This window comes from Camellia sinensis, chromosome 4 (assembly GCF_055761805.1).
Source record: "Camellia sinensis isolate YWXY chromosome 4, ASM5576180v1, whole genome shotgun sequence".
Classification (NCBI taxonomy): Eukaryota; Viridiplantae; Streptophyta; class Magnoliopsida; order Ericales; family Theaceae; genus Camellia; species Camellia sinensis.
This window is the reverse complement of record NC_138964.1, coordinates 19,986,307-20,007,819: the sequence shown is the minus strand read 5'-3', so window position 1 is coordinate 20,007,819 and position 21,513 is coordinate 19,986,307. Positions and strand designations below refer to the sequence as shown.

The window sequence follows — 21,513 nt, the reverse complement described above, 5'->3', positions numbered from 1 at the left end:
ATTTATGAAAAAAAATAGAAGGCCTTTATGACAGAAAATCAACCACAAATAAAAATTTTCTATTTCATAAGTTGGTTAATTTAAAATATAAAGATGGTAGCCCCATTTCGGAACATTTGAATGAAATAAAGAGTATTGTTAACCAACTTGCTTCTATGAAAATAATTTTTGATGATGAGTTGCAAACTTTGATGCTACTTAGTTCTTTGTCCGATAATTGGGAGACTTTGGTTGTGACAGCTAGTAATTCGGTGCCCGATGGAGTTGTCACAATGAGCCAAGTCACTAGTAGTTTGTTGAATGAAAAAACTAGAAGAAAATCAGTGGGTTCCTCTCATTCAGAAGCATTTGTTGTGAGAGGCCGAAGCAAAACAAGGGAGAGGAGTAAGACTCCTCATGGTCATGATCAAAGCCGTAACAAATCAAAAGATGGTTATTTTTCAAAGAAAGACATTGACTGCTATTATTGCCACGAGAAAGGGCACATGAAGTGAAAATGTCAAAAACTCAAGAACAATGAGAAAATGCGTGACAAAAGTGTGGATAAGAAGCAAGAAGACACAAAGGCAGTTACTACCGATGATCTCATGGTTGTTTGTGAACATGATTGTATCAATTTTGTGGACCAAGAGAGCAATTGGGTGATTGATTTCGGTACTTCTTTTCATGTGACTTCTCGAGTTGATTTCTTCAGTACCTACACCAAAGGAGATTATGGGTGTGTTCAAATGGGTAATGAAGGTTTGTCCAAGGTTGTTGGCATGGGTGATGTTTGCTTGGAAATAAATTTGGGTTGCAAGTTGTTGCTTAAAGATGTGAGGCATGTTCCCGACATTCGCTTCAATTTGATCTCTACCGGGAAGCTAGATGATGAAGGCTTCAACAACAAATTTGGTGATGGAATATAAAAGCTCACAAAGAAATCATATGAAGATGGAAGTTGAACTTATTTCCAAAGAAATCATAAAACCATCTTCATCAACACCTCCTCACCTACGAACCTTGAGACTCTCTCTCCTTGATCAAAATGCTGGCCTAAGTCATACACCAGTCATCCTATACTATCCCAAGAGGGATGCAAATTTCAACGTCAATGAGAAATTGATTAATCAACTCAAGGACTCACTCTCAGAAACACTCGCTCTCTTCTACCTGCTTTTAGGAAGAGTCAAAGACCGCCTCACCATCGGCTGCAACGATGAGGGGATCCTCTTCTCAACTGCTCGTGTCAATTGTGACATGGCCGAGCTGCTTACTGCACAATCACCCAATCTTCAGTCTTTAGGCTACCTTCTATTGGAACAATCTTATGTATACAATAAATAAATTGAAACCAAATCAAACAAATAAAATAAATAACTTACTGAATTTATTTTACCGAACCAAATGAATAATAAAAAGATCAAGTCAAGTGTGTGACACTCTGTCCTTAAGACAGACTCGCCCCGCTACGATGCTTTACGGTTAAGTGGCATCTATCTCCCAAGATACAATGATCTTCACAAATTGTAGTAGCACTCCAAACAATTTGTTCGGCGAACAAAAACCTGCGTTCTTACTCTCTGAATTTTTTCTAAAATTAATATAAAGATTGATATCATGCAAGAGAGCAAAAGTGGAAAGAAAATGAAGAATTTCATATTACCAAAATGCTAGAACAGATCTGGTATATATAGACCCGAACAGGTATGAAAAACAAACTGAACAAGTGGGTTTTTTGAATGAACAGGTACTGTTTGAATTTCAACAGATCTGCTAGACAGTTTGATCTATACAATTCAAATCTGTGTAATTACAGTAGTTTCTAGTAGTTTTAAAACTGTAAAACAATTTGAATCTGTTTAGGAATTTTGGACTAAAGGTGGTAAAATTTGGACAGAAAATTAAATTCAATTTTGGCACAAAATTGAAATTTAATTTCATTAAGAATTTTCTAGAAAAAACTCAAATAAATGTTGTCCAAAAAATTATTATTAGAACCGACCCGACCCACACCCCACACCCGCGCCCAGCACGGCGGTGCGCATGTGTGGTGGATTGAGCCAAGGTTTCATTTGTCCAGAACTCCTCCCTTCTACAAACTTGGGGTGCCCCTTGGGGCCCAACCCAAAGTTGTACACCTAAAGCTTATATACTCACAAAAACTCTCTTAAAGTTTCAATGTGGGACAACCCATTTCAAGGAAACCCACATTTAATTCTTTAAATGTTCATTCCACGAACCCGAAAACGATGTCAAGTTCCTATTCACTCATAAATGGTTTTGATGAACCGTTTTCACCGTGTAACTTGCCACATGGAAAGGAACACGTCACATCTTCGGACCTACCCTAAAAGACGTGTAGACCCCACTCAATTTTAGGCTCAAAGTTGGCCCAAAATAAGCCTATATAAAACCAATTTTCCAGCAATCCCCCACATGAATGGAATTTGACGAAGAGAAAATGTAACAACATGATCTAATTACAAAGAGTATAGAAATTAGAAATATTCTGCAAAGGATAGATAGCTTTTGGCTTTGAACCTTCCCTTGTGAGACACTATTGGATTTACTAGCTAATTAGTGAATATGATGTCTTAAACTGCTCAGCCATTTATGTAAACCAAGACAATAGAGCACACACAATATATTACCAAACATAGTTTAGCTCTCACTACTATGTTCATTTGGCCCTGAACAACCTGGCCTTTCGTGAGTGCTCTAGAAAATTGTAGCCCTTCACAAATCTCATAGAATCGGCCCAGTTCACACTCATATAGGTGATTCGTATGAAGAGTATCCTGCCATACTCCACTAGGTTTACCTAGATATAAGAATCATTAAAATTTTACTTAACCTCAAACGCTGCAGACATCACTATTTCACCATAGAAATGGGTAGGAATTTAACTCCCTAGTGATCCTTATGAGTCATACACAACTCGATTGTCCCTTTGAACCTAGATCTTAGGATCTCTAGTCAACTAGGTTGGGTTGCCGTTGTGGTAACTCTTATTTAATAGATTTAAGTCCCATTCCCGTCAATGAATTTTCAACTAACTCTCTTGCTACCCCTTTGGTTAGCGGATCCGCTATATTGTCTTTAGACTTCACATATTCAATGGAAATAATTCCATTAGAGAGTAGTTGTCTTACGGTGTTAAGTCAACGACGAATGTGTCGTGATTTACCGTTATACATATGACTTTGTGCTCTACCTATTGCCTATTGATTATCACAATGTATGCATATAGCAGGCATCGATTTTGGCCACATTGGAATTCTAATTCCATAGTAGACCTAGCTAGGCAAGTCTGTTTGGAAGATTTTCAAGATACAACCGCCCCACCAAGAGTAAAGACATACCCACTGGTGGACTTTAAGTCTCTAGTATCTGATATCCAGTTTGTATCACAATATCCTTCAAGTACTGCTGGATATCTAGTATAATTAAGCCCAATGTTACAAGTAAATTAGAGATATCTTAGAACCCTTATAATTGCTTTCCAGTGTTCTACTCCTAGATTACTCGTATATCTACTTAATTTATTTACTGCATAAGAAATATCTGGGTGAGTGCAATTCATCAAGTACATTAAGCTTCCAATAATTTGGGCATACTCTAATTAAGAAATACTTTCTTGTACATTCTTTGAAAGAAATAAATTAACATCCACATGTGTTCTAGCAAGATAATCATCATCTTTGCTGAATTGTCAAGTATTTTCTCAATGTAATGAGATTGTGACAAAGCATATCCTTCTGATGTTTTGGTAATTTTCATACCAAGAATTACATCAGCAATGATCATGTCTTTCATGTCAAAATATTTATTCAACATTTTCTTGGTAGTTTTAATCATGTCATTATGACTACCTATGATGAGCATATCATCCACATAAAGACATACAATGACATAACCTTTGTCTATGTTTTTAATATAAACACATTTGTCACACTCATTAATTTTAAATCCATTTGATATCATTGCCTTGTCAAATTTCTCATGCCATTGCTTTGGCGCTTGTTTTAAACCATATAATGATTTAACCAATTTACACATTTTCTTTTCTTTTCCTAGAACAGAAAATCCTTCTGGTTGTTCTATGTAAATTTCTTCATCTAACTCACCATTTAAGAAAGCGGTTTTCACATCCATTTGATAAATTTCTAGATTGTACAAAGATGCAATAGCAATTAGCATTCTGATGGATGTTATTCTAGTAACCGGTGAGTATGTGTCAAAGTAATCAAGACCTTCTTTTTGTCTAAAACCTTTGATCACAAGTCTTGCCTTGTATTTGTCAATTAATCCATCCGCTTTTATTTTTATTTTGAAAATCCACTTGTACCTAAGAGGTTTACAACCTGGTGGCAAATCCACGAATTCCTAAGTGTGATTTTACAGGATGGATTCAACTTCACTGTTTATAGCTTCTTTCTATAAAGGAGCCTCAGGACTAGACATAGTTTCTTTAAAAGTTAAAGGCTCATTTTCTAATAAAAATGTTAGAAAACCTGGACCAAAAGTTTTTGAGGTTCTAGCACGTTTACTATGCCTAGGTTCCTCTTCTTCGTTTTGATCTATTTCTTGTTTTTGTTCTTGATCATGTTCTTGATCCTAACTAGTAATAGTATCATAAGATCTTTTATTATTACTAGTCTCTTATCTAGTCTTATTTGAAAATTCATGTTCAAAGAATGATACATTCCGAGACTCAATAATAGTATTTACATGCATTTCGGTATGTTCTGATCTATGAATCAAAAACGATATGCACTACTATTCTTGGCATAACCAATGAAAATACAATCAACGGTTTTAGGACCTATCTTAGTCTTTTTAGGACTAGGAATAGCTACTTTAGCCAAACACCCCCACACTTTTAAGTATTTGTAAGATGGTACTCTCCCATGCCACAATTCATAAGGTGTTTGATTCACTTTCTTTCGAAGTACTTTATTAAGTATATAATTAGCAGAAAGTATTGCTTCCCCCCATAAGTTCTTAGGTAATCCAGAACTTATTAACATGGCATTCATCATTTCTTTTAAAATCCTATTTTTTCTTTTAGCAATTCCATTTTGCTAAGGTGAGTAAGGAACAGTGGTTTGATGAATTATTTCATGCTCTTTACAAAATTCACCAAAAGGTGATTCATATTCACCACCTCTATCACTTCTAAGTTTCTTAATTTTTCTTACCAAGTTGATTTTCAACTTCATTCTTATATTGAATGAAAGTTTCCAAAGTTTCATCCTTGGTTCAAATTAAATAAACATAACTATATCTAATATAGTCATCTATGAAAGAGATAAAATATTTTTTCCCACCTCTAGTTTGAATTGATTTAAAATCACAAATGTCACTATGAATTAATTGAAGTGGTTCCATACTTCTTTCAATTGAATGAAAATGAGTTTTGGATAATTTTGCCTCAACACAAGTTTCACATTTATTATTTGAATCAATGTCAAATTTAGGTAAACATTCCATATTAATTAATCTACGCAAAGATCCATAATTAACATGCCCAAGTCTACCATGCCATAAATTTGAAGACTTAAGCAAGTAAGAAGAAGATGTATTATTATTAATAACAGAAGGTATAACAGTCATTACATTCATTTTGAAAAGGCCATCAGACATGTAAGCTTTTTCTACGTACATCTCTTTTTGGTAAGTACAAACTTGTCACTCTCAAAAACTAGCCTAAACCCATTTTTACTCAACAAAGACCCGGGAACAAGATTCTTGCGAATGTCCGGTACATGCAGCACATTGTTGAGAGTGAGTTCATTTCCATATGTCATCTTCAGAATAATCTCTGCTTGTCCTTTAACTTTAGAAGTCGAAGAGTTGTCCACAAAAAGTTGTTCACCATTGTCCACCATTGTCCACCATTGAATAAGATGTGAACATCTTTTTATCGGCACAAATGTGGCGAGTAGCACCAATGTCTATCCACCATTCTTTAGGATTTCCGACAAGGTTTGTCTCGGAAACAACTGTAGAAAGATTTTCGACATCTACACAATTGAAAATTTTGTCCATTTCGGTCATATTTCCTTGAGCATACTTCTTGCTTGATCTTTTTTTGCCTTTGCGTTTGTAACGGCAATCTTTGATCCAATGTCCCTCTTTGTCACAAATGTAACACTTGCCATTAAACTTGTACTTTTTAATTTCCCTCCTTTAGAGACTTGTGAGGAACTTTCTCTAGAAAACTTCCGTTTCTTGGCTTTTGGAGCTTGTTCCACCACATTTGCCTTAGACTTCATTAGATGCTTACCAACCCGCTTTTCAGAATTGCGATTGTCCTCTTCAAACCTCAAACGCACAATCAATTCTTCTACAGACATTTCTTTGCGCTTCTGTTTGAAGTAGTTCTTGAATTCCTTCCAGCCTTGTGGTAATTTCTCAATTAAGGCTGCAACTTGGAAGGATTCACTGAGAGGCATGCCTTCTACGTGAATGTCATGCAGAATGAATTGGAGATCTTGAACTTAGCTGATTACAATTTTAGAATCAACCATCACAAAGTCCAGGAATTTACCAACCACAAATTTCTTTGAACCAGCATCTTCTGTTTTGTGCTTTATCTTCAAAGACTCCCAAAGTTCCTTTGCTGTCTTGATAGGACTGTAGACGTTGTAAAGTTCGTTCAAGATGTAGTTTCGGCAAAGGAAATCAGCTTGTTTCTAAGCATCGACCGCAGCAATCACTTACCAGTCAGTTTCATCCTCTTTTAGAATAGGAGCATCCTCACAGAGAAAGCGTGCCAGGTTTAGAGTTGTAAAATAGAACAACATTTTCTATTGCCATCTTTTAAAATCAGTTTCTGAGAACTTCTCTAGCTTCTCACCGTGATTAACTGGCACAGTCACAACAGGAGAAGGGGTAGGCGTAATTGCAGCCACCATACTAATACTTGTTTGAGCATTAGTTTGACCAGTTTCAGTAGCCATAATTTTAAATTATAAAATAAAATTATAATTAGAATTATATACTACACAGAAAATTAAACCATAAACACAGAATTTTAAATTCTGTAAAATAAAAGAAACAAGAATTGCAACTTTTATTTTCAATTAATTTGAAAATAAAATAAAATTTTATTTAACCAAATTAATTCCACACAGAAAATTAAATTTCTGTAATACTTCAATAATTAAAATACTGAAACAAAAAATTTTAATTAATGAACACTCAGAAATAATTTCTGAAAACCAAAATTAATTTCTGACAAAATTTCAAAAATAAATATTCTGAATTATTACTGACACCAGTATATTACTACTAGTTGTCAAAGAAAATAGATAGTATATTACTACTATCTGTCAAACAGTATATTACTACTATTTGTTTTCCAACCAGAATATTATTTTGTAAAATCATAAAAAATAATTTCTGTAAGAAAAAGAAAAAGAAAATGAAACAAACGAAAAATTCTGTAAATAGAATAATTCGAATCTGTCTTAAGATTGTTGGAACAATCTTCTGTGTACAATAAATAAATTGAAACCAAATCAAACAAATAAAATAAATCACTTACTGAATTTATTTTACCGAACCGAATGAATAATAAAAAGATCAAGTCGAGTGTGTGACACTCTGTCCTTAAGACAGATTCGCTCCGCTACGGTGCTTACGGTTAAGTGGCGTTATCTCCAAGGATACAATGATCTTCACAAATTGTAGTAGCACTCCAAACAATTTGTTCGAGAAACAAAAGCCGATATTCTTACTCTCTGAATTTTTCTAAAATTAATATGAAGAATGTATCATGCAAAAGAGAAAAAGTAGAAGGAAAATGAAGAATTTCAGATTACCAAAATGCTAGAACAGATCTGGTATATATAGACCTGAACAGGTGTGAAAAACAAACTGAACAAGTGGGTTTTTTGAATGAACAGGTACTATTTGAATTTCAACAGATCTGCTGGACAGTTTGCTCTGTACAGATTCAAATCTGTGTAACCACAGTAGTTTCTAGCAGTTTTAAAACTGTAAAACAGTTTAAATCTGTTTAGAAATTTCGGACTGAAGGTGGTAAAATTTGGACGGAAAATTAAATTCAATTTTGGCACAAAATTGGAATTTAATCTCATTAAGAATTTTCTAGAAAAAATTCAAATAAATTTTGTCCAAAAAATTAATATTAGAATCGACCCGACCCACACCCTACACCCGGCACGGCGGCGGCGCGCGTGTGTGGTGGTTTGAGCCAAGGTTTCATTTGTCCATAACTCCTCTCTTCTACAAACTTGGGGTGCCCCTTGGTGCCCAACCCAATGTTGTACACCTAGAGCTTATATACTTACAAAAGCTCTCTTAAAGTTTCAATGTGAGACAACCAATTTCAAGGAAACCCACATTTAATTCTTTAAATGTCCATTCCACGAATCCGAAAACGACGTCAAGTTCACATTCACTCATAAATGGTTTTGACGAACCGTCTTCACCGTGCGACTTGCCACGCAGTAAGGAACACGTCACCTCTTTGGACCCACCCCAAAAGACGTGTGGGCTCCACTCAATTTTGGACTCAAAAATAATCCAAAATAAGTCTATATAAAACCAATTTTGCAACAACTTCTTTCATATTATGTTTTGCATAATCCAAGTGATTCGGTAGTTCAAATTGCTATGCAACTCAATATATTTACTTGTGGTGGGGTTGTGATCTCTGGGTGTTTCAAGTACAAGATTATAGATGGAGTAACCGGTAGTGCCTTCATTAGACATTGGGCCTCCATTAACATTGCAAGGTCAAGATTATCAAGAAGCAATCATAGTCATACAACAACAATATCATCAGCAGCAGCAGAAGCAATGTTAACATACCGAGTGTCACGACCCGGTCCCGTATAATATTTTATATTTAGTTAATTAAGGAGATTTGGGATTTTAATTAGTCGTTATCCTAATTTAATTTAGAATTTGTGAGAATTATGGAATCTGATTCGTATATGATTCTATTGAAGATTTATTTTAAGGGTCCAAATGGCTTAAGGACGCGAAATTAATAAGTTGAATCAATTTAATTTTAATTACGGACCCATTTGGGAGTTAATTAAATATTTGATTCAGTTTAGTAAAATTGAGATTCGATTAATTAGGTCCGAATTGGAGTTAATTAAGTTAATTAAATTTTGAGGATTGAGAATTGTGATTATTACGAATTAAATTTGTTTATGGGGTGTCCAATTTGAATATGTAATTTGTTTTGGAGTTTGATTAAAAATCTGATTTAGATTGATAATTTTAGTTATAATTAATTGGGCTCTTAAGAAAGTCAAATAGACTAATTAAATTATGTAGGATTTGTGATTAATTATAATTAATTTAATTATGTACAAATCAAGATTTATTAAGACTGAGTGTTACTTAATTAAGTTAATTTTAATCATAAATTGGAGAATCTAAGAAATTTGAGGGTGTATATGGGTGTGTGTACAGAGAAATTCTGGGTGTGCAAAGAAGTGTTGTGTTGGAAGCTTAATTAAGTGTGCACGTGTGCAACGTGGTGGCAACAAGAGAAGTTGTGTGTGTGTGTAATACATGTGCTGGGAAGTAGATTCAAACATATAGAAAACAGAAAAGAGAGAACCAAAAAGAGAGAGAGAGAGAGAGAGAGAACTTCATTGTTTATACATACAATGTAGTTAATCTGCTAGTGCAAAACTGTGAGAAGGAAGAAAGAAAGAAAAAGAAGAAGATTTAAAGGAGAAATCAAATCAAATCAAATTGTTGAAATTAAAATTTGAGGTATGAGATTCAAGCTTGATTTATGTAGGATCTTCTTTTTATGCTTGAGATTGAGAAGGGTTTGGAATCATGTTCATGAAATTAAAGAGTAATTGGGTTTTGAGCAAGAAATGAATTACATACATAATTATGGAAAATTATGTTAAGTTTAATCATTTTAATTTATATTTTGGAAATTGCATGCATAAGGAACTCATCAATCAAGAACTCTAGATGAGGAATCAAAGCTCAAATCTTGTAGATAAATTATCTAGAAATTGAAATTAAGAAGTAAGTAGATTCAATTCCATGCAATTACAAAGAAGTTAGTAAGATGGTGAAGAAATAGAGTTAGGTTCAAATTTGTGGAAGTTAAATTGGGAATTAATTATTTTGGGTTTGATTTTGGAATAACTTGCATGAGTCGAGTCTAATTCCTACATGCACGGACAAATTCTACAAGATTTAATACTCTAATTGTACATGCACCATGGATTTATAATAATTGATTCATGTTTAGATGTAATAAGAATTAAGCTTTGGAAAAAAATTATGGGTTTATGGACAATGAACTTAATTTGTAAATTAAAAGGAGTTTTGATGTAATGGATTTAAAATTGATCATGCATTGATGAAGATGAGCATCAATTGTGCTATCTAAGTTGGAAATGAAGCCTATATTTCGCATGCATGTGAAATTCAAGGTGATATGGAAATTAATTTGCATGAGTTTTAAAGATATGAAGTTGGTATGGGTTGTCAAGAAAAATGTGAAATAATTTGGGAATTGAATTGTGATTTTGGACAAATTAGACTCAATTTTCTTATGTCCTCATATTTTATAAAGATTTCCATGATTTTGTATCAAGAACATGAGCTTTAGACCCTTTGAATGCTAAGTTTGAGCTTCAAATGCAATTCTGGAAATTTCAGAATTTGACATGTCCACTCGAGCGGGGAAATCGCTGCTCGAGCGTGAAATGTTGGCTTCCAGAACTTTTGCAGACATTTATGTTCGCTCGCGCGGAAAGAGTCACGCTCGAGCGTAGAAATGTAGTAACCAGTACTTTTGCAGACCAAAGGGGTCCGCTCGAGCAGCCAAATCTGCGCTCGAGCGGAGAGCCTTGTTCCTGAAATTATGAAAAATGGTTTTGTGTTTTGTTTTCCGTTCTCTTTCATTTCTAAGCACTCTTAGGAATACATTGAGCTTTGTAAATGACCTAAAAGGTAAAGAAAGAAGCCTAAGAGAAATAAATAGCTTAAAGAACGGATTGAATTGTTTGTGACCCAATATGTGTTATGAATTGTGTAGGGTCAAGCATAAGGACGAATCCACCGGCAGAACACTGTGAGTAATATCTTAGTAAAGATATGTTCAAGTATGTTGTTTTCCCAAATGTTACTTCTGTACATGCCTTATGGATTTGTATGTTTGAATTAAGAATGAGTATTCTAAATGTCAATCTTTTGCTTAAGGCTAAGTGAATACAAATACGATCATGATCATGAGTATGAAACACACATAAATACGTCTGACATGAATGATTGGGCCAAAGGCTGTCTGACATGAATGATTGGGCCAAAGGCCGTCTGACATGAATGATTGGGCCAAAGGCCGTTTGACATGAATGATTAAGCCAAAGGCCGTCTGATATGAATGATTGGGCCAAAGGCCGTCTGACATGAATGATTGGGCCGAAAGCCGTCTGACATGAATGATTAGGCCGAAGGCCGTCTGACGTGAATGATAGTTTGACATGAATGATTGGGCCAAAGGTCGTCTGACATGAATGATTGGGCCAAAGGCCGTCTGACGTGAATGATAGTTTGACATGAATGATTGGGCCAAAGGTCGTCTGACATGAATGATAGTTTGACATGAATGATTGGGCCAAAGGCCGTCTGATATGAATGATTAGGCCAAAGGCCGTCTGATATGAATGATTGGGCCAGAGGTCGTCTGACATGAATGATAGTCTGACATGAAGGATTGGGCCAAAAGCCGTCTGACATGAATGATAGTCTAACATGAAGGATTGGGCCAAACGCCGTCTGACATGAATGATTGAACCAAAAGTCGTTTGACACAAACGAATTGGGCTTGAGGCCGTTTGATATGTTTGGGCCTGAGGCCATTTGATATATTAGATAAAAACGTGAATGGGCTTAAGGCCGTTAGATATGCCTGTTACGAATTTCATTCATGTAACTTCTTTATTTTGATATTATTCACTAGGCTATCGCTCACTCTCATTTGTATGTATGTAGGTGAGCAAAGGGATGTCCAAACCCAACCTCAGTGAAAGATATGAGAGGAAGTCAAGTTTTGTGGAGTCAGCCCGCACGTCTCACGCACGAGACTTTATTTTTGTTCATGTGTTTACACTTTTGCTATATCGGTGAATACGTTGGACCATCCATGCATATAAGCTTGTTTTTTTTGGTTGACTGCATGTCTTGAAGTTCCTGGATGTATAAGATATTAACTCTGTTTTTATGTGTGAGTTATTATGGACTGTTTATGAAATGTTTCACTTTATCATGTAAGCACAACTCATTGGACAAAATTTTTAAGTCTGCTTCCGCTTTTGGCCCCATATGATTATTTAAAAATCTGTTTTCTGTCTAAGACCATAGGTAATCTAACAATTACTGTCCGGTTATGATCCTAACCTATAGGGGCGGGTTCGGGTCATGACACCCAGGGGCCTCAATCTTCGCTTCGAAACAATCCCTGCCAGTTGATCTCTCACTCTCACCTGACAGGATGTTGCTTAGGGAGGGAAAGGGTATCACACAAAGATTTGTGTTCAACTCCGAGGCAATATCCAGACTCAAAGCTAAAGCCACTAGTGAACAGGTGCCTTATCCAAGTCGTACGAAGTAATAATAGCCTTCATTTGGAAACATACTATGGCTACATCAACAGCTGTTTGGGGTGTGCAACAACCTTCCATATTGAGTCAACAAATGGACTTAAGGCGACAAATATTGGTACCTCCATCATCAAAATATTCCATTGGGAATTGTTTATGGAAAGTAGTTGTACATTATGATGCAGTTACCAAGAGGAGACCATGTCATTGAATGGCTTGCTGGGCTTGCTGAGAGATGCAGTAGAGAAAACAAAAGTTGATATTTTGCCAAAGCTACAGCAAGGAGATGGAAAAGGGTATGAAATATTTAGTAAGTTTTTCGAAGACTTAAAAGAAACCTATGAGAATAATAAAAATCTGATCCCATACATGTTTAGCAGTTGGATCAAAGTGGGTTTCCATGAAGTTGATTTTGGGTGGGGAAACCCCATGTGGGTTAGTTATATTGGGGCTACAGTTGATTCACGCAATAAGAATTTTGATTTTTTGATTGAAGTCAGATTGGATGAAAAAATTGAAGCTTGGTTGACCATAGATGAGTGTGAAATAGCTGTCCTAGAACATGATCAGGAGTTCCTTGAATTTGTTTCTGTGAATCCACCTGTAATTAATCCCAAAGAGTTAGTTTGGTGGTCAAGGCTTGGGACTGGGGGCAGTGCTCCCTCCATAGTCTCCGGTTCGAATTCTCTTAGTTCCAAACAACTTCTCGGGTCTAGTCCAAAACCTCGGCTTTAATTGAGACCCTTGCTAGTAAACAGTGAAATTAATCCTCCAAATTAATTAGTTTATTGAGGCGAATACTGAATTATTAAAAAAATAAAAATAAAGAACCCAATTGTAATTCTATCCAAGCTAGCTAGATAGTAATGACTCATGTCATGCCTATTTTACTATCAGAAATGATACAGATCCCTTTTTTTTTTTTTCTTGACTCCTATAATCTCCACAGATACAGCTAAAGATAAAAGGAAAAAAAAACAAAACAAAACAAAAACAAAAATAAAAAATTAATCAATCACAAGACATTGGTGATGGGGATCCTGTAAAAGGGTACCAACCTTTTTCCTTCTACTATTTCCTATACTTTATAGAAAATTCGAGACAGAGCCTGCACTATCGTTTGTTGCTAATAATTGTGTGTTGTGTCAGATGGTCTATGAGATTCTGAATTGTAACTAGAATTTGCACGAAGGAAGGAAACTATGGTTTTAGGATAGTGACTTCTTGTACTTTTATTTAATTTCACATTTTGTTTTCTTTTTTGATTCAGTTTTATTATTTTCTATTCAATAACTTGTAAGTAATTATTCAGTAATCTTGGAGTATGGACACATGGTATTTCATATCATTATAGTTGGTAGAAAACGTGAATAGGTGGGTATTGTGTTGAGTAATTGGAGAATATGAAGGGATATATTGAAAGATGATTGGTTAGAAAGTATAAACATGTAATACTCCTAGAATATTGAATAATTTCTCACAAATTGTTGGTTCATCAACTAATTTTCTCATGCGTTAAGGATTTTTGGCTTTTGCTTTGCAATCACCTATATAAAACCAAAGGGCACATGATTGTTTGTTCTTTTAAGAGGAAACTGCCTACTGAATGTGGGACAAATTATATTGATAGTCTTTATTAGGGTTGCTTGCAGATCAGTTTTTAACGGTTTGGTTTGCAATTTGAATTTATTCGCATATCTGCGGTTTGGAGAAAATTAAACCCACAACCACTCGCAATTCAGATTGCGGTTGATGCGGATAGGGTTCACGGATGTGCGGGCGGTTTGTAAATTAAGCTTTTTCCTTTTAAAATTTATTTTTTGGCTTGTTTTTCCCCATTTTGTAAATATTTTTTATTATGGGAGATTCAACACTATCCTCTATTAAAACTGGATTACAAAAAATTAGAATGAAAATTAAATAAAAACTAACATAGAAAAAAAAATCATATAACTAGATTTGCAAAAAATAAAAAAATTCCAATTGAATATAAGTTTTTCAAACAAGACAGTATGTAATATTATTATAATGTTAGTACCTACAGGTTTGATAATCAGATTAAAGTGAGTGAGAGAATAGAAGATTAGGATTACACACTTACAAAACTTACAAGAAAATATAATGGTTAAAAAAAAATTGTATACAAATGCGTGCGGGTGAGTGCGCGTGCAGGTAAAACACGCGACCCGCCGCAACCCGCAAAACAGGAAAAATCCTAAATCGCATCCGACCCTAACAATTTTGTGAAACCGCCCAAAAAGGTGCGGGTGATTCGGATTTGGCGGTTTTTATGGGTCAGATAACCCTATACCTAGCCCTAATCTTTATGTTTTGCGCTTTGTTATCATTTTATTGATTCTTATACATTCAATTGACTCAATTTTCACCCTTAATTTTAGATTTTGTATAAATTTAGTCCAATTGATGACGGTGTTAGTATTTTTGACGAAAAATGATCACTACATTATGTAAGGATAATTCACTAAGTTAAGTAAATTTATAATTTTAACTCTAAAAGCATGACATATGTCACTTATATGCATATTTTTTCTTAAAAATACTAACAATTGTAAGTAATTGGACTAAATTGAGGAAAAAAAATCATAAATTTAAAGTCAAAATCGAGCTAATTGAAATTATAATGACCAAAATGACACAAAGACCAAAATACAGGGACTACTAGTATAATTTTCCCTTGAATATGGTATAATAAAAAATTGAGTAAATTACAGTAATCCCTTAATTTTGACCCCTTTTTTAGTGATTCTCCTAATGTTTAAAGCTCAATAGTTAACCCTTTTCAAGTTTTACCTTGTGATACTAAGCCACTTCCATTAGTAATATATTAAGGTTTTAGATGGAAACTTGTCACATGAGCAACCCTTGACATAATAATTGCATTTTTAAGATGACAATACCCTTATTTTTCTTTATTTAGTTAGGGTTTAGTTCATTATAAATAAGCATGTCTGCCTTCGGGAAAAATAACTTTTATTCAATATAATTCAGTTTCTTGAAAATTCTTTCTCTTCCTTGTAGATTCGAGGTGTTCTTCGTTTACTAGAACGATATCTAGCATCGTGTGATATATTTTGCTGCGTCAAGTGGTATCAGAGTAAGGATTCGCCTGACTCAATGGCACAAGACAAATGAGATCATACAAACCCCACTAGCAGTGATCATGGGGTCGATGCCCTGTGGATTGCTTTTGAGAAACAGCAAGAGTAATTGAACGAAATTCATGATCTACCTATTGGTCTGAATCTCAACGCCAACAATAGGCCACCAGTGGTTGATAGGGTCCTTGCTAAGGGATTTGCCTAAGGCCAACCTATTAACCAGAATAAAGTGCACACCGGAAGACTTGCCCGAGGTCAACCTATTCAGAATGATCCTAGACGTCCCCTTCGTTGTCCATCTGACAATGAGGAGGAATCTGAACTAGAGATTGAACTAGTTCTAACCAATTATTAACCAAGAAGGCTACAACAACAAGGGTTTGATGACTACAAAATGAAGATAGATCTTTCCCAATTCAATGAAAATCTACATATTGAGGAATTTCTTAACTAGCTTTCGGAGGTAGAGCGATTCTTTAGGATAATGGATGTTCTAGAATCAAAGACTTGTTGCATACAAACTAAAAGGAGGTACTGCAATTGGTGGGATCAATTGCAAAAGAATCTGATATCGGCAAGGAAGAGATTCTATGCCGACTTGGCGTCAAATGAAACAACTCCTTCAGGACGGATTTTCACCACCAAATTATGATCAATGCTTATTTTATTTGTGCCGAAATTGTACCCAATGAAGTAGATCTGTATCTGATTATACAACTGAATTTTTTCGATTTTCATATCACAATAATCTGAATGAGACCAAAGAACTATGTGTAGCCCAGAATCTCAATGGGTTAAGATCAACCATTCGAGAGAAGATAAGGTAATCAGTAGTGTGGACTGTTGATGAGGCACATAATATGGCTCTCAAAGCTGAGCTGAAGGAGTTGAAATCTGCATCAACTTTTATTCAATAATATTTAGAATTTCTTATTCCTTGTGGATTCAAGATTCTATTTTTCTTATGGATTCGAGAATCTCTTTCGTCTACTAGAATGATATCTAGTCTCTGTGTATTTCGTTGCATCAATTTGAATCAAGGGATACAACCAAGATCATGTTCATTATAAATATTAGATCCATACACATTACAAACATTATATTTATTTCACTCATATTACATTACAGAAATTTTTACTATTTTCAACACATTTTAAAAAATTCAAAACAAACTTCAATAATCGTGTGTCATGTCAAACACTCTCTGTAATAATGTATTAATATTTTAGAGTCAATAATTCAGGTAAATTACACTTTGCACTCTTGCATTTTGTACCAAATTCCACTTTGGTCCCTACACATAAAATTATAATACTCCCTTCGTCCCAAAATAATAATCCCTTTTGGGAAATCTCACTTTTTTTGGTAGTACAATTATTGCACTTTAAAAAAATTGATTTTTCAAAATTACCCTTTGATAGTACATTTTTTTGGGGAATATCAATTGTCATAATTGTACTTTTTATGTTGTGAATGAATTTAAAATGAGGGCAAAATAGAAAACTCATATTATTTGTCCTTGATTTTTGAAAAAGGATTAATATTTTGGGACAATGAAAAATAGAATAAGGAACTAATATTTTGAGACAGAGAAAGTAATCAATCCCCTACACTTTTGGTCAAATCCCACTTTGGTCTCTATACATGAATCGTGACAATCGATCCCCTACACTTCTGGTCAAATGTCAATATCCCCCTTTTATTACTCCACCTTATAAAGCTTTGGATAAATTAAACTTTGCACCAAATCTCACTTTGGTCCTTACACATGAAATCGTAACAGTCAACCCCTTGCACTTTTTGTCAAATTTCACTTTGGTCCCTATACATTAAATCGTGGCAGTCAACGCTCTGCACTTCTAGTCAAGTGTCAACTTGCCCCTTATATTACGTCATTGTTTAAGTGTTTAACAGAATCCAGTCATGTGATAAACATGTAACTATGAAATGATGGTAAAAGAGAAAAATCATTCTCATTTCTCACCAATATACACTTAGTCCTACGTAATAAGTATGTGAGAGTTATATATATATATATATATGGTAAATTATGAAAATAGTCCTTATAGTTTATTCGATGTGTCAATTTGGTCCATATTATTTCAATTTGCTCAATTTTGCCCCTTAATTTAACGAATTGTGTCACATTAGTCCAATAAATAACGGCTATTAAGTTTGGTGGACGAAAAGTCAAATGATGTGTCAATTTGGTCTCTGTAGTTTACACGATGTGTCAATTTGATTCATGTTGTTTTAATTGGCTTGATTTTGACAAGAACCAAATTGACACATCATTTGACATTCCATCCACCAAACCTGACAATCGTTATTTATTGAACTAATATAACACAATCCGTTAAATTAAAAGGAAAAATCAAGCAAATTAAAACAATAAGAACCAAATTGACACATCGTATAAACTATAGAGACCATTTGCATATTTTACCCTATAATATTAGAGGTGAGTAGCGAATATTTCGATCCACCCAAGCCGACTAAACCGAACAGAACTGATCTGCCGCATTTTGAAGGAATGCGTGATAACGAGCGAACGGTTGCGGATTGATTTTTTTCAATCCGCTTAATTTTGGACGGATGGCGGAATTAAGGTTCCTTTGGCCGCAACCAAACCACCAAACTGCGAGCACCCCTAGTAATTTGTAAGATTTTGTGTTTTCAATTTGTTTAGATATTCTGTTCGAGTTTTCAATTTGGAAATCCTTTTATCAAATGGTAAAGGTTGGTATTTGATATTTTTGTATGGAAAATATAGGGCTTAATTTTGTCATTTTTAAAAAAAAAAATCAAATTAAATAATTTTTGAATAAAAAAAGTAATGAAATAGTTTTGATAATGTATCATTTTCTTATATGTATTTATTATTGGTATTTGACAATTTACTTGATAATCTTTTAGTTATGTTGAGTTGGATTATTATCCCAAAAAAAAAATGTTGAAAAATTGTTATATTATGTTAAAAATTTGTAAAAGTTTAAACAGACAAACCAATTTGCATCCATCCGCCAATCCATTCAATCCGCATCTGTCAATTCAGCGGACAGATGTGGATTAATTTTTTCCAATCCGCCCATCCAACGGACAGATGGCGGATTAGAGGTTTCCTTGCCGTAACTGAACCGCAAACACCCCTATGTAATAAATATGTTTGTATGTATATGTGTGTTCATATGCTGAAAATTAGGACAAAGAAATAAGAAAATAGAGTTTTTGAAATAAAAAAAAAAAAAAAAAAAGCAGTAAAGAAATCGAAGACTCTATTACTGTGAAAAACAGAGTTTCATTATTCTAATTTTTGCAAAATCCTAGTTTATTTCTTTAATTGTTCACAATTTTTGTTTTGTTTTAACTAAATACAATCAAAATTTGATGTAAATTTTGGGACAAAATGTGTATAAATGAGAAATTTGTGTCATTTTCTTTTTTTGCCCTCATTTTGTAGTCATATGCTTATCACATTACTGACTTCTGTTAAAAACTTATACGATGGAGTAACAAAAGGGAAACATTGACATTTGAGTAAAAGTACAAGGAGTTAATTGTCACAATTTCATAAGTGTCAGGAGTTAACTATCACAATTTCATGTGTAAGGATCAGATTGGGATTTGATCAAAAGTGTAAGGGTTGACTGTCACGATTTTATGTGTAAGAACCAAAGTGAGATTTGGTGCAAAGTGTAGAGGTGCAAAGTGTAATTTATTCTAAATCTTTAACATAAATCAATAATGTGACAAACATATAACTATAAAATAAGGGCAAACGAGGAGAATCATACTCACTTCCCGCCTATGCACATTTCTTCTCAAAATTTACATCAAATTTTGACTATATTCGGCTAAAACAAAATGCAAATTATGAACGATTAAGAAGACGAACTAGAGTTTGTATAAATTGAAATTATGAAACTCTATTTTCCACACTAACAAGTTTTATGTCTATTCCTCTTCTTTTCTCTTCGATTTCTTTGCTGCTTTTTACATTTCAAAAGCTATATTTTCTTATCATTTCCTTCTAATTTTCAGCATATGAACATATATATTGTATAACTCCCACATGCTTATTATGTGAGACAAAGTGTGTATTGGTAAAAAATGAGGAATGATTTTCTTCTCTTACATTCATTTCATAAATAGTCACATAACTAGATTATATTAAAACTTAAACAATTGAATAACATAAGAGGATATTGACACTTGACCAAAAGGATAATAGATTGACCGTCACAATTTTATATATAAAGAACAAAATAAAATTTGATACAAACTACAAATATGCAAAGTGTAATTTACCCTTCCTCTATTAAAACTAGCACGTAAGGAAGGTGATTATGATTTTAGGACAATAACTCGTGTAGGGCTGAGCAAGGAATCCGTGAAATTCGTAATCCGATCCAGTCCAGTCCAATCCAGTAGGTTTGGATTAATTTTTTGAATCCGTAGTTCGGTTCCGGATTGAAAAATTAAAAATTCGTAGTTCATGGATTGGTTCCGGATTGGAACCGATCCGGACCGTATACAAATAGTCTATATTTTTATTATACACCCTCTTCATAGTATCTTCTCTTATTTCATATAAAACTTAAATCCAAACCTATACTTGCATAGTATCTTATTTTATTACTTTTGTTTGCTAGTTTTTAGTGTTAATTTGTAATGGTCCAAATACTTATAGTGGAACTAGTTTTCTTATGGTTGTTTAAATTATAGAACAGTTTGTCGCTATTACGAAAAGACATGTTGCTATTATGAAACTAATATGGTGCTATACTTATATTTTTATGAAATTAAAGTGTTATATATATATTTTTTATTATTTAATTATGTAAATCTGTGGTCCTAAACCGATCCAATCCGTATTTAAATGGATTGATTCGGATTGATTCCACGATTTAAAAGGATTGGATTGATTCTAATTTTTCAAGATCCGTAAATAACAGATTGATCCTGATTTTACTCCAATCCGGACCATGCTCACCCCTAAACTCGTGCCTCTTGTTAATCTTCCATGTTGATTCTCTCCTTTGGCCTTTCCATTGAGCGGTCAACAGCAAGTTCAATTACGGCTTACAAGCAAATTTGATTGGTTAAATTTACATCAATAGAAAAAATAAAATAGAAAAGATAAGTGAAGAGAAATTAAGATAACAAGAATTATTTTTTTAATATTTATTTTACAGAAGTGAAAATTTTCAAAGATATTTTGGTGAGTGTTTGTTTTGCATGATTATGACAGTACAATGTAGAATTTAAAATCAAGATAACCTTTTCACACAAAAAATAATAAAGAACTCATATTAAAATGTAAAAAATAATAATAATAATAATAACATATTCATATTATCAACAAATCCCTTCTTTTTTTTTTTCCAAGGATAGTGAACATATTCACATTGCCAACAACTTTAATTTAGACTCCATTTATTTCGTCATAAGATATTTCATACAAAAAAATATTCTTTTTGTAAATTGCTTTTACACAAAAAAAAAATATATATATATATATATATACATTTATTTTATTTTTCAGCATTTGGTTGACACTTAAAAAAATATATATCTTATTGTCTAGAAGTGAAATTTTGATTCAATAAATTGTCATTTATGAATTTTTAGTGAGTTAAGATACCTTTTTGAAATACGTTGAAAAGGTAATGAATGAAAGTCAACTTTGTAAAAATTGACTCATGAAATTTTTAAAAGTAAGTCATTTTTAAAAAATAATGCAAAAAAAATATTTTTACTTACTTTTTGTTCAACTAATTAACAAAAAA

At 33.6% G+C, this 21,513-nt stretch overlaps 1 protein-coding gene and 1 long non-coding RNA gene across 2 annotated transcripts; both read left to right on the top strand.

Moving 5' to 3' along the window:
• Nucleotides 1-927: 927 nt before the first annotated feature.
• On the top strand, nucleotides 928-13,340 carry LOC114267291 (akuammiline synthase 2-like). Its single transcript, XM_028208315.2, has 4 exons — nucleotides 928-1,234; nucleotides 8,618-8,707; nucleotides 12,435-12,612; nucleotides 12,791-13,340. The coding sequence occupies exons 1-4, from the start codon at nucleotides 928-930 to the stop codon at nucleotides 13,338-13,340; spliced, it is 1,125 nt and encodes a 374-aa protein (XP_028064116.2).
• Nucleotides 9,572-12,317, top strand: LOC114267666 (uncharacterized). Its single transcript, XR_014366097.1, has 2 exons — nucleotides 9,572-9,750; nucleotides 11,042-12,317. It is a non-coding gene; the product is annotated as an uncharacterized LOC114267666 (long non-coding RNA).
• Nucleotides 13,341-21,513: the final 8,173 nt, after the last annotated feature.

Excerpts from the sequence above, each read along its gene's own strand:
- LOC114267291 (XM_028208315.2), top strand. The coding sequence starts at position 928 with ATGAAGATGGAAGTTGAACTTATTTCCAAAGAAATCATAAAACCATCT. Across the intron at positions 1,235-8,617 it reads CTCAACTGCTCGTGTCAATT|TTCAAATTGCTATGCAACTC; the intron begins GTGACATGGCCG and ends GTGATTCGGTAG. Across the intron at positions 8,708-12,434 it reads GATTATAGATGGAGTAACCG|GGGCCTCAATCTTCGCTTCG; the intron begins GTAGTGCCTTCA and ends CATGACACCCAG.